A 13123-nucleotide genomic window follows, 5' to 3' on the forward strand; every position below is an offset into this window, starting at 1 on the left:
CCTTCTTGAACCGCTTTATATTGTCTTGGTCTCTTATATACCCGTTATTGTCGTTGATCCCATTTACTGACCTCCCTCCGGCCTCGTCTGCCATCTCTCCAGTCATTTATGTAATGGCTTTAAAAAAGAGGTCCAGTTTAACTTCCAGATCCCTAACGAAAAGTTTCTACCTCTAGGGTGAGCTGACGTTGACGATAAGGAAAGACAACAAGATGTGGTGTTTATTGCTAGGTACTTGGAATCACATTTGCAAGATTGTTTTAGTCCCTGGTGTTCCCTATTCTTTAAAGGCGACTAAGCCTGCCATCTAGGCTCAGTGTTGATAGATGAGCACTGGAGATCTCATCGACCGTCTTGCAACTGTGGGAAATTCGTCAGCGCTATCGAGCATGCCTAGGAGGAGGTTGGTAAGAGCATACCCGCAGAGTGCCATGCACGTTCGGAACTCCCGAAGGAGAATCTTGACCGACAAGTCAACACCGTCAGCTCCATTATACTGAAAAGTCGCATATGTTAGCCAAAGATACAACAGGCACGTTGGTATACAGAGAGCTTACAGCAAGCCCCCATAACGGAGGTCGGCCAGCCAGGCAGAAGTCGGCGCCCAAAGCAAGGGCCTTGAAAATGTCGGATCCTCGCCTGATTCCGCCGTCAATGGCAAGCTTGATCTTGTTCTTGGCCACTGGTGCGCACTCGCGCAAGGCATCTAGTGTCGCTGGGACGCCATCGAGCTGATGACCTCCGTGGTTGGAGATGAGGATTCCGTCAACTCCATGCTGGATGGCCAAGCTAATACCATCAGGGTTGAGGACTGGACTTGATTAGTAGATAGACAATGCGTCAAGACTAGGGTTCTCTTACTCCCTTTGAGCCAGATCTCCATCTTGGTGTGTTTTCGAAGCTACTTGATAGAATCTTCCCAAGTGATGGATGGATCCCACTCTGGGCGCTTCTTCTGGGCCTCGGTTGGGTCTGCAATCAAGACATTGGTGACTCTAGGGGGCAGCTTGAAGTTGTTGCGGTACTCATTTAGTCGGAGACCTAGTGCGGTAACGTCGATAGAGATAATGATGGCCTTGAATCTAGCGGCTATGCCTCTATGTAAGCATTCAAGCGACTCCTGTCTAAAGCTAGTTAAGCATACCTTCGGCTCGCTTGATAATCTCAAGAGTTTTGCTGCGATCCTTGAAGAAACAGATGTACATCATATAAGGGTTCCCCGTCCCCTGGGCTATGATATCCTCAGGTGACTTTGAGGTGTAGGTCGACAGAACCATTGGGATGTTATTCATGGCCGCACCTTTGGATGTGGCCACCTCTCTATCTGGATGAGCTAGTTGATGCTGGCCGCTGGGTGAGAATCCATAAGGGAATGTAACCTGCCCAGGTGAGCAAAAGAAGTTCGATAGTGTTGGGATCCGAAATAGCTTAAGACATACCTTTGTGCCCAGGAAGGTCGTAGAGGTGTCTAGGGCTGATACATCTTTCAGGTTGCGTGGTCTTAACTTGTACTGGTCAAAGGCTGCCTTATTGTCCACGACACTATGACGGGTTAACTATTAATGCGGTTTTGACTGAATCCCTAGTATTTACGTCAAGAGATCCATGGAGCCCTTATTATAATAGTCTAAGAGTCAACCTTATTAGTGGTCTGGTGTCGGTAGAAACTATGGCAAATCGACAAACCTCTCACAGGACTAGGCAGTGCCTTGCCTGCCTTTTCTTTGAGATCACCGATGGTGAGAATAGTGGCATCGATGCTAGTGAGTCGATGATCGAACGCCATCTTGCTGTGGGCAATGTCAAAAACGTGGACAAGGAATGAATACGCTGGTGAATGAGATGTGTAGCAGCTTGTGATGGTGGTAAGGATTGAAGAGGAGTGGTTGTATTAAGTAATGTCTAATGAAGATTAAGTTTTGCCATACTTGACCAGTGGCCTATCGACCTTGACGGACAACAGCCTTGACGAACATAAGGCCGTGGTGCCTTGACGCTGGTTCCATACTCGAACCGGGGTCTTCGGCCAGGACCTCCGAGGCTTTGACCCCATCCAATAGGCTTTCATGATTATCTTTGAGGGGGCATCAGAGCTTCGGAGGTAGACAGGGATCTTCGGCCCCACTACCTCGACGATAACCCCGACAACATGTTCATGTTATCTCGTGGTTATGGTCGGGAGGCTCTTGAACACAAGAATCGAGTATCAGGGACACGACATGTGATGGGCATCAGTCCGGAGCAACGGCTCTGGAACTCCGACTCGCACAGATGGTTGCCACCCCCTGCACCAACTGGACGGCCAATTCTCGTCTGTTATCTGTTTGGGATGGTGTCCTGATACCCTATATCTCGTCGGCCGCCGGCTCTGGGGAAATAGGGGACATAAGACCAGACAAGCAGTTATAACTCTACCATGTCTCGTTTCGTCCCTTCCACGTATCTTTTCTCTTCTTTGTCTGGCCGGGTTATTGTTGCCGCTGGTGTAGCTATGGGCATTAGAGAAGCTCTGACACGATTATTAGTATCACACGGCGCCTATGTCTACTTTGGTGACATCAATATCGAGGCTGGAAATGCCCTGCAGTAAGAACTCTCTGACTCCCCCCAAGGCTCGGCAACTTTTATTAAGGCCAATGTCCGAGAGTATACCGAACTCTATACCCTCTTCCGCAAAGCCTACGACTAATATGGCTATGTTGACCATGCCGTATATTACGCTGGCCTCCTCGAGAAAGGGAGATACTTAAATGATATGAGCTTAACGGTTGAAAATATCAGTGACAACCCTGGTGATCTATCTGCCTTAGATGTTAATCTTATCGGGGCGGCAAGATTCACTCGGCTCGCCGTTATGTTTCTGCAAGATAAGTAGCACGAGTAGCCAGAGAACAGGAGTCTCACTATGTTAAGCTCGATCGGTGCCATCAGGGATAGCCCTGGGGTGCCGTTGTATTAGACCAGTAAGGTTAGGGTGCTTGGTCTTCTTCGTAGCATGAGGTATCTTCCCTTAGCTATACCCTAAGGATCCGCGACTACCCCGAGAGTCAGAGTCAACGTCATCTATCCTGGCGTCACCGATACCCCAATGACCGCTTATTTACTGCCCTACTTTAAGGCGTCTGGCGGCCGGGCGCACTAGTAGACTGCAGAGGCTATAGCCGAGGTTATCATAGGTGTGATGGTTGGTGGCACTGATGGTAACAAAGAGCAGATTTTATTGGCTGGCAAGAGTCTATATGTCGAAGCTAGCAAGGCATTTGAGATTGAGGATAGATTGTAGAGAGAGAGGAAGGCCTGGCTGGGTCAAGAGCTAGAGAAGATGTTAACAGAGAATAGGGACTTTATCAAGTTGATTGGTGGCATAAGGAAGAAGGGCGAATAAAATTTCCGGGGCTGGCTTGATACCGATAGAAGCTCAATCAAAGAATAGGGGATTGCACTATAAGGCAGTGTAGGAACCTAGTGGATGATAACGTCGAACTTTCTCGTGAATAAAGTATCGTGGAAACATGAGTAGAGATTATTTCGTACCAAGCTTTGTTACAAGATACTTGACACGGATCAGACTCTCCAATATGAATTGTTGTGTGTCTCGCTCTCGAGATCTAAGGTCCCAGAACACCGACTCGACTGCCAGATACTCATCATTGTGACAAGATTTATGTTTTTTCGTTAGAAGCACTCGCCAAATCTCTGAATGCTCTTTCGGGAGTCTTCTCATCTAGCGAAGCCTACATTCTCCCTCTTCTGACGGGCCCCTCAACACAAACGCGCGCCTGTCAGTTTGAGACAATGAAGTCTTGAAAGCCAAGCACTCGTGCAAGTGAATCTACATCATATTTTAATGTGTTGCAAAGGAAGATGACGGGAGAGTTGCTTTCTTGAACCGAGCTCAGCGAGAGCTTCATATTTCTCGATCTACTGTAATGCAATAATGTCCAGCATGAAACTCACTCCTGCCGGAAGCTTAGAAGCCTCAGAAGCGCTTCGCGCTGGCTTATGAGGAAAGTACTCGGCATACACCGCATTTAACTCCTTGAAATCATCCATGTCCCGAAAATAAACCTGACAAAGTCAATCGGGGCTACGACTGGGATAATGACGATATATATGGACTTTGACAACCTTTTCAAGCCCGGAACTAGCCGCTCCAAGTACGGCCTTGGCATTTTGGCACATCCTGTGAGTCTTGTCGGCAACGGTGCCCTCAATCAACTGTCCATCAGGAGTGGCAGGAATTTGGCCAGAGAGAAAGATAAACCCATTAGCTCTGATGGCTTGCGAGTAAGGCCCAATTGCTGCTGGACATGTCAGCATTGATCATCCGCAACCATGTCAAAGGACTAGGCGAACACGTACGACTGACGGAACCTGGCGTGTAGACTGGTTCCATGGTTGCTTCAGTGAACTCAACAACCAGTGGATAAAAGGAGAAACGAACTGGTCCATCCCCAGTGACGAGACTTGTCCCTGGCTGACCGAGTTAAGTACGCAGACCAGGGTGCACGGCGGTCTTTGCTTGATCAAGCTTGACGGTGTTCGTCTACGATGAATGGGGGAGCCATCGGAGGCTCGGAGGCTCGGAGGCCCACACGACCTCCGAAGAAAAGTGAGGTAAGTTCCAGTCCACACCATTACAAATGCGGTTATGGTACCGGAACCCCTCTCCGAAGGCCTCCAGCCCCTCAATACCGGAGAGGAAGCTAGCCCAGCGCGGAGCGGCCGATGGTGATGGCCGGCCGTTGCGTGCCTTGCCTTTTGATGTGTGCACGCTTTCATCACCGGACGCTTCGGACTTAGGTTAGTAGCTCGGTTAGCGACCTGCGATATCGACATTCTTGCCCCGAAGGAGAAGAATGGCAAAGCACTAGGACTCGGAAATCAATTTTGTAGCTACAGCAGTCGTGGGCCACTTTGGAGTACCCCACGATAACAACTTGTGGAACTTGTGACTGGCAGGTATGACAATCTCAGCTTGGTCATCTCCGCTCCAAAGACAGTAAAAGAGGAACAAGAGGCAAACACACCTACCCCTGAAGTGCACTCGGCTTAACAATCTCGGCACAAGAACACCAGGATACCAAGGCCGATACGACGAGTCAGTCGAGCGCGGGGGATATCCAGATCAACGCAACCCTGATATGCTTGCGGGGGAAGCAAGGACCAGGCTGTTGTTTTCTGGGGTAAAGCAAACTCCCTACGTCAGAGATAAGCGCGAGATAGCTTGGGACGGGAGGCGACGGTTTTGGTCTAGAACTACCCATTAAAACTTTTCCCGAACTAAGAGATAAAAGAGTGAACCTGTTTCCTCCTGACTCTTCTGCAGACGAACTGATTCAAACAACCCCTTGAGACTTTTCTTCATTTCGTGTTCGTCCTTTACTCCAGAATCATATCGAACCGCCACCATCATGGCTGAACTCGTCCAAAAGGAAAAGCTCGAAGACCTGCGAGCGGTCGAATCCAACCCCCAGGAAGGGGAGACACTGCAGCAGCCCGAGCTGCGGAGAGAGTTTAAGCCGCGACAGGTCTTCATGTTCTCTATTGCTTGCGCGATCGGAACTGGCCTTGTTATTGGCTCTGGAAGCGGTCTTTCCCGAGGAGGCCCGGGTAGCCAGCTCATTGCGTACTGTACCATTGGAGCGACGGTTTTCTTCGTCATGACAGCCTTGGGCGAAATGGCGGCCTTTCTACTGATGGATAAGGGATTTGGAGGATATGCTACTCGTATGGTTGACCCGGCTTTTGGGTAAGGAGTATCCGTCCTGATCTATTAAGTTGAATAGCTCTAATATTGGCTATTAGTTTTGCTACCGGTTGGAATTACTTTTTCAAGTACATCATGGTTACTCCTATGAACCTTACGGCGGCTGGATTGGTCATTTAGTATTGGCGACCAGATCTCAACGTTGTAATTTGGATCACCGTCTTTGGCGCTGTTATTATCACCATAAACGTGAGTGAGCCTTGTTCCTTACTCTAACCTTTGAGTCTAACTTGTAAAAATAGGTGATGCATGTTAGCAGTTTTGGAGAGACCGAATTCTGGCTTGGGACTCTCAAGCTCTTGATCATGACGACACTCATCTTATCGACGTTTATCGTCGCCATGGGTGGCGGACCCAACCATTACCGATCGGGCTTCAAATACTGGCAAGAGCCGGGGGCGTTTGCCGAGTATCTCGTCGAGGGGAATAAGGGCATATTCTTGGGGTGGTGGGCGTGCATGGTGCAGGCCTGTTTTGCATTCACTGTGAGTCGGCATAACTTGACATACAAGATGGAGGCTGACCGTCTTGAAGGGCACCGAAGTTGTTGGCATGACCTTTGGAGAAACGCCTAACCCAAGGAAGAATGTGCCCATTGCTGTTAGACAAACCTTCTGGCGCATCGCCTGCTTCTATATCCTCGGCGTCTTGGTCCTTGGCATGGCTATCCCTTATGACAACGACATGCTGATTGGAGCGACAAAGCAAGCAACTAGCGGTGGTAAGTTTGGTGTTGGGTGATTTTGCACCTGTCAACTAACGTTTGCCTGCAGCTGCCTCCCCTTTCGTCGTATCCATCAGCATTGCTGGTATCGGCGTTTTCCCTGACATTATCAATGGATGCCTTCTGGTGTTTACCCTCAGTGCTGCAAGCTTAGGTATGTTAAAGAACCTTCAGGGTATCGCGTTGCTAATAGGTATTTCTTGTAGATATCTATTGCTCATCTTGAACTCTCTATGGTCTTGCCAAAGATGGACAGGCCCCTCGCATCTTTACTAAGACTCGTGAGAATGGAAACCCTGTCTGGGCTGTCGCCGTTCTATCTATTTTCATTGCCCTTGGCTATATGAACGCAAGTAAGTCCTCATCGCAGGTCTTTGGCTATCTAGTCAGCTTGGTTACTGTTTTCGCCGCGTTGAATTGGGTGGCTATCTTGGTCTCTTATATTCGTTTCCGCCGAGCTTTGAAGGCTTAGGGAATCGCCCTGTCTAACCTTCCTTATATCGGGTCTTTCTAACCCTATGGCTCTTACTTTGCTCTATTTACCTCGAGCCTTGTTATCATCTTTAATGGTAAGTGTAGATAATGCATTGTGATGCACCTAGACTAATATCGCATGAAAGGCTATGATGCGTTTATTCCATACTTCAAAGCTGATGTTTTCATTCTCAAGTATATTGGCTTGGTCGTATTTGTCGGAAATATCGCATGGTGGAAGATTGCAAAGAAAACCACCTTTTGGAGAGCCTCGGCGATCGATCTCACTACGGGCAGGCGTGAGTTTGAGGAGCTTGAGAGCATTGAGGATTCTAGCTGGAAGAATGGGTTTTTCAAGAGGGTATTTGCGAAGCTTCAAAGGCGGTCATGAATGGATATGTGGAGTTTGGGGCCTTGGTCACCATACAAGAGTACTCATGATCTCGAGGCAAACGCCTCCAAGCCAGCATGACTGAACAATTGGCCTTGAGCAGTACATTTCAAAAATAGGACTAGTCCTGTTCGCGGGGTAGAATAGAACATTGTGAGGTAATCAGGCACACTGCCAGAAGCACCTTCAATCATGATCTTGATGCAACAGTGACTGTGGGAGACAATGGCCAGATCTGGAAGCCAGTTCAACTTGTGACAGTGTAATGTTTCAGCTTGTAATAGCTCACAATAACCTCATATAGCAGCTTGCAATAGTAGCTATGAATAATAGCTTATAAAGGTAGCCGACCACCGCCTGGAAAGGTGTTTCGACATGTTTGGATCTTGGGTCTAGCGGTAACGCTGCCGAGTTGTCACTGTACCGAAGTGAGTTAGTCATCAGAAGTGGCGCCTTTCGACAAAAGCTTCGGCTTCCCTCCCGAACTCAACCTTGTCATGTTTCTTCTCCGCTCCACTTAGACATAACGGACCAAGAACCAAAGCCACGGCCTTGAAGACAAATTCTGCGGCTGCGTCATCCCGGTCATGTCAGCATCGACAGGACGGGCTCGGACGCCGAAGCCATCGGCGAGCTCGGTTCAAAGAGCTGCGGTTGCCACAGCGTTAGTTCCTACTCTTTACCAGGCGCCAATCTCCTTGATCATGGATGATTTTGGCGACTATTGATTGCACTCACTTGAGTTCTCTAACAGCTCAGTTGTTAGACATGTCGTGTAAAAAAGGTCAAATGCTCCGGCACTGTGCCATGCCAGTATTGCTCGAGGAGATCGCTGCCCTGCTCGATTAATCCCCATGGCCCTCGAAGAGTCTACTCCGCAAAGTATGAGATGACCTCTTGTTCTATAAAATTGACTGCTCGCTAATCCTAGTAGCAAAATTGCCGAACTTGAGAGCCGATTGGAAAGATACGAGGAACGCAGTGGGAGCGCTGCGAGTTTTAATGCCCTGTCAGCATCATCGGATGTGCCAAATGATGCTGTCCAAGAGGATAACCCTATCGCTTAAAGCCAGAATGATCTGCCTCCAACCCCGGGTAATCCGACGCTGCCCTAGTTCACTAACTCAAGCAACGGCGTCAATTGTTAGCCTATCCTTGGTTTGACCCCTTAACCATCCGCTTCCTCGGCCTTCGCAGCCGAGCCTTCTTTAAGCTCTAGTAATCGATTCGGTAGGAGGGTTCAGGAGGTATTAGCTAGGTCCGGTTCTGCAAGATCCTCGGATATTGTTATAACTTTAAGCCCTCACCAGCCTAGCAACTTGGGCTGTTCTCCCAGAGTCATAACCAAAAATTCTCTCTAGCTACCGAGCGAGGATGAAGCTTTTCGATTACTTGAGGCTGTTAGTCTTTTCATCGGGCAATCATAAAGCCATTATGATTTTAGAGAGATATCTGATCGGGTCGGACTGATGTATGAAGATATTGTCGATTTTAAATAATCCCACGAGCTTTGGTATATCCAAGTGATAATTACCTTAGCGATTGGAAAGCTTTATGTAGCTAACTTTGAGCAAGGGGGATATGACTTGCTGGGATAAGAACTATTCAGGTTTTCTCAACACAACTTTCTATTGATGAGTGTCCAGTATGCCAACGGCAGATTGGGAGTAGAGCTCAATGCACTGATGGCTATGTACCTGTAGATGATGGATCGAAAAGAGGAGGCTTACCTCTACGTAAGAAACCCGTGTTTCTTGCACGCCCTTCTAACCGCTATCAGATAACCAGTGCTCTCTGACTTGCAACTCTATATGGTTATCATCGTGAGAATGCACGAGGAAAGCTTCTGCGGTCCGAAAAGGTTCAGATCAACTGGCTATGGTGGACTGTTTATATGCAAGAAAGGTGAGCAGACGGTGGTTTGAGGTTTGATCAAGTTCAGCTCTAACTTGTGTTAGACGTCTTGCTGTAGCCACTGGGACCCCTTCTGGCATCGAAGATGACGCGATAGATCTACCTCTTCCCTGGGATGCATCTGGGTTCCCGCCCGTAGCTGTGATTCGTGCTAATATCAGGATCGCCAGGGTTACTGGGCAAATCATCACTAGTTAGTCTTTTATCCTTGATCCCGCTGGATTGGCTAAATCTTTATAGACCTGTACGGCACTAAATTTGAGAACGAAGAAGCCTTCGTATCTAATGCCTAGCAAATCATTAAGAACCTATTTGACATATTAACCGAGATCCCATTAGAGTAGTTCTTGAATCTTGCTGGAAGTAACTCAAATGTGTCGCTCAGAATAGCCGCCTCTCTCCATCTAATGCTCTATTAAGTAAGACCCATGCCTAATTTCTCCTTTAGGGCTAATATTGTATCCCAACTTAGACTACTTTGTTGGCTATACGTCCACTTATGCTCCGTATTACGCAGTTGATCCTAAGCGGTGATGAGCTACCAAGTGCTGAATTAATAGGCGGCACGTAGGGAAAGCTATTAAAGACCTGCTTGGAAGCCGCTAGGCGAATTCTTAAGGTGATCATCGCCCTTAAGCAGAGGAACCTTGTCGGTATGTGAGCCCCTTGCCTGGAGGAGCTTTACTAATAACTTTAGCTGTATATGGTTTCTTTGAGTGTGATGCCATCTTTTTAGCAGTATTCATCATGCTGCTTACCAAGATCTTTGACTCGGCGTGTAAGCCAGAGGATAGGATTAACCCATCCCTGGGTCTGTAGGAAGCAATGGATATGTTGCAGTACCTCGCTGATCGTGGCAACATATTTGCAAGGGAGAGGTTTCGAGAATTCCAGGGTGTCTGGGACCATCTTTTAGCGAGTTTGTAAGTCCCAGAAGTATTCGATCTATATCTCGGACCTCATGAGTCTTTAACATAAGAATCCCAGGCTGCCGAAGCCAATAACTCGGAGAGTCAGTTACCTTTAACGTTTCCTGCCGGCGAAATGCATGGGAACCAAGAGGAAATGCGTTATGACATATTGGCCCCACATGAAGACCAATCTTTGGGCACCTCGATGTGGAATAATCATCCGGCTATGTGGTTTCTCATGGATCTTGCCAGTGATGGTCACACCGTGGGCAGCTTAGTAGCCGACCTACCTCTGGAGGATTTATTTCAATAATATTAATTACTCTTTAATGATCCAAATTGGACTTTGACGGGTCAAGATGTCGGGGACTTTGCCGAACTCTGAAGGCATGTGTTCTGGCTGAACCCCTAGTTTAAACCAGTCAACTCGGTCTAAAGGGTCGCATCTATCAGGAGAGTCGCTATGTTCCTTCGGGGTGCTCTATAGCCATGGCTTGTAGATAGCAAGTAGTCGAGGGTGTATCCACTGAGAATAGTATTGAGTATCTGCTCTGCTTGAATTTGTGTTCCTTGCTGATGCTTGACATTCTCTGTTTCTATGGTTTCCGTGAATGCTTCTCGTCGCCATCAGTGGGTGGGTCTTGGTAGGTGGAGCTGTTTGCGGGCCGTACAATGTTGCCTTTTTGGGCAATTCCTGCCCCTGGCTTGATTTCTGTAGGGACCTTGAGCTCACCATCAGTAAATGTGTTTTAACTGCTTACCTCTCTTTCAAGAAATCTGGTATTTCATGCTTCAATGAGGCTTCTTTATCACTATTACGCCGAGATGTTACCAGAGAAATGCGCCGGAACAGCCATCTCATCCGACAGAAGCCCGAATGTGACTGACACCGCTTCTCCAACACCATCAGACAGAATGTCAGTCGAAGATGTTGTCATCACCTTTGACAACCCGCAAGACCCATATGACCCGCGAAATTGGCCCCTGAAGCGAAAGGTATACACCACTCTGCTCTATGGTCTCAGCACGATGGGCTCGACATTTTCCACGGCTTCATTCTCAACAGGAATCCACGAGATGATGAAGGAGTTTAAAATTTCGGAAGAGGTGGCAAGTCTAGGGACGAGCTTGATCTTGATGGGTTTCGCATTTGGCCCCCTGATTTGGGCACCAGTCAGTGAGCTCTATGGACGGAAACTTCCTATGGCTGTGCCATATTTTGTAGCGGTCTGCTTTACCTTTGGCACTGCAGCTGCCAAGGATACACAGACGTTACTTATTACACGGTTCTTTGCGGGCTTCTTTGGGAGTGCACCTCTGTGTATCACTGGTGGCGTGCTTGCGGATATGTTCTCACCACAACAAAGGGGGCTCGCCTTGACGGGTTATGCTCTGGCTGTTATCGGTGGACCTGTGTTGGGTAAGTGATGTCTCATGCACGTTTCGAGTAACGGCCCCTAACCACTTAATCTGTGCTTTTAGGCCCCATTGTTGGTGGAGGTGTGATGTATGCTGGGTTGGGTTGGCGTTGGACGCAGCTCATCACCGGCATCATCATGGCTGTCATGGTTGTCCTCGACTTTGCCTGTATCAACGAGTCTTATCCTCCCATTCTCCTTGTCCGCAAGGCCCGCGGGCTTCGTTTGGAGACCAGAAACTGGTCATACCACGCTCAGCATGAGGAGCGGGATGCTACATTCAGAGAAATGGTCACCAAATTCGTGGTAAGGCCGATTCAGCTCTTGATGACGCCTATCTGCTTTTTCTCTGCTTTACATGCAAGTTTTGGTACGTCACCATTCTAGAATGCGGTCTCATCCGGCCGATCGCAGAACCCATTGAGGACTGACTTTAATGGGATGTTTAGTTTACGGCATCGTTTATCTGAATCTTGGATCCTTCCCAAGAATTTTCCAGGGAGCCCGAGGTTGGAATTCTCTAATTGGCAGCCTAGCCTTCATCTGCCTCTTTATCGGTGCTTGCCTGGGCTCACTTGTTAATACCGTGTGTTCAAGATGGTATGTGGCTCGTCTCAAAGCCAACAATGGCCGCGGCACCCCTGAGCATCGTCTTCCCCCAATGATGATAGGTGCGGTGTTTCTCATGGCTGGTCTCTTCATGATTGGTAACACTGCCGATCCCGACTCCTTCCCCTGGATCGTGCCTATGATAGCCGCAACAATGATGGGTTTAGGCTTCTTTACAATCTTTCAGTCAGTCATAAGCTACCAGATTGACACGTTTCCGCAGCATGCAGCGAGCGCTGCCGCTGCTAACACGTTTATGCGGAGCATGCTTGCCAGCATCTTTCCGCCTATAGTGCCAAAGATGTACTCGGCGCTGGGTATAAAGAACGCATCTAACCTGACTGGTTACGTGGCATTGGCATTGCTTCCTATCCCCTGGATATTCTTCTACTTTGGTGCAAGGATTCGAGCAAAGGGTAGATGGACCGCGAGGAGGACCTGATTGTAACCAAAGAGATTGAGCGAGGTGAAAAAGTATTGACAACTTGAACATATTTCCTTTTATGTTCAGTTAGTCTATAGAGTATAGAATAGCAAGAAAAAAAGCATAAGTGAAAGGGTTCACCTCTACAAGGCACAAAGGCAGTGCCAAAGAGCCGATCCCGGCGTAGAGAATATGAATATCTCTCCAGTAACTGCGACAGTTTAATTACTAAATGGACCTCGATAAAGCTACCGGTGTCAGTTAACCTCGGCCTAGTTTACTCCGTATGGACTTGGGTTCCAGCTGTGAAAAGGTAAGAAAAGAGAGCGACGCGTAAGTGGGCTTATCTACTCGGCCAATCAGTGTCTACCAAGATCTGCCCACTTATAACACGAGCATGACTCAGTGCAAAACGTGTCTAAGCTATCGTTATCATGCTCGTATAAAACTGCCTAATGTAGTTAGTATCCATCTCCACCATGGTCTCA

General features: G+C 48.1%; 4 protein-coding genes across 4 annotated transcripts; 2 read left to right on the forward strand and 2 right to left on the reverse strand.

Annotated features, from left to right (window-relative positions):
- Positions 1 to 284: 284 nt before the first annotated feature.
- NCS54_00912000 (FMN hydroxy acid dehydrogenase domain-containing protein) lies at positions 285 to 1786 on the reverse strand (the record flags this gene model as incomplete). The annotated part of the gene is made up of 8 exons (XM_053154475.1): positions 285 to 360; positions 420 to 496; positions 558 to 816; positions 906 to 1089; positions 1145 to 1379; positions 1440 to 1542; positions 1594 to 1627; positions 1687 to 1786. 8 exons carry the CDS (start codon positions 1784 to 1786, stop codon positions 285 to 287), a joined length of 1068 nt encoding a protein of 355 aa, XP_053010450.1.
- Positions 1787 to 3921: 2135 nt separating this feature from the next.
- NCS54_00912100 (Hypothetical protein) lies at positions 3922 to 4396 on the reverse strand (the record flags this gene model as incomplete). The annotated part of the gene is made up of 3 exons (XM_053154476.1): positions 3922 to 4068; positions 4129 to 4304; positions 4363 to 4396. The coding sequence occupies 3 exons, from the start codon at positions 4394 to 4396 to the stop codon at positions 3922 to 3924; spliced, it is 357 nt and encodes a 118-aa protein (XP_053010451.1).
- Positions 4397 to 5414: 1018 nt separating this feature from the next.
- NCS54_00912200 (AA-permease domain-containing protein) lies at positions 5415 to 7359 on the forward strand (the record flags this gene model as incomplete). Its single annotated transcript, XM_053154477.1, has 8 exons — positions 5415 to 5752; positions 5809 to 5848; positions 5891 to 5959; positions 6013 to 6255; positions 6305 to 6491; positions 6544 to 6648; positions 6743 to 6847; positions 7115 to 7359. 8 exons carry the CDS (start codon positions 5415 to 5417, stop codon positions 7357 to 7359), a joined length of 1332 nt encoding a protein of 443 aa, XP_053010452.1.
- Positions 7360 to 11099: 3740 nt separating this feature from the next.
- On the forward strand, positions 11100 to 12653 carry NCS54_00912300 (MFS domain-containing protein; the record flags this gene model as incomplete). Its single annotated transcript, XM_053154478.1, has 3 exons — positions 11100 to 11604; positions 11667 to 11972; positions 12139 to 12653. The coding sequence occupies 3 exons, from the start codon at positions 11100 to 11102 to the stop codon at positions 12651 to 12653; spliced, it is 1326 nt and encodes a 441-aa protein (XP_053010453.1).
- Between the last annotated feature and the right edge of the window lie 470 nt (positions 12654 to 13123).

Source organism: Fusarium falciforme, chromosome 7 (genome assembly GCF_026873545.1).
Source record: "Fusarium falciforme chromosome 7, complete sequence".
In the NCBI taxonomy this organism is placed as follows: Eukaryota; Fungi; Ascomycota; class Sordariomycetes; order Hypocreales; family Nectriaceae; genus Fusarium; species Fusarium falciforme.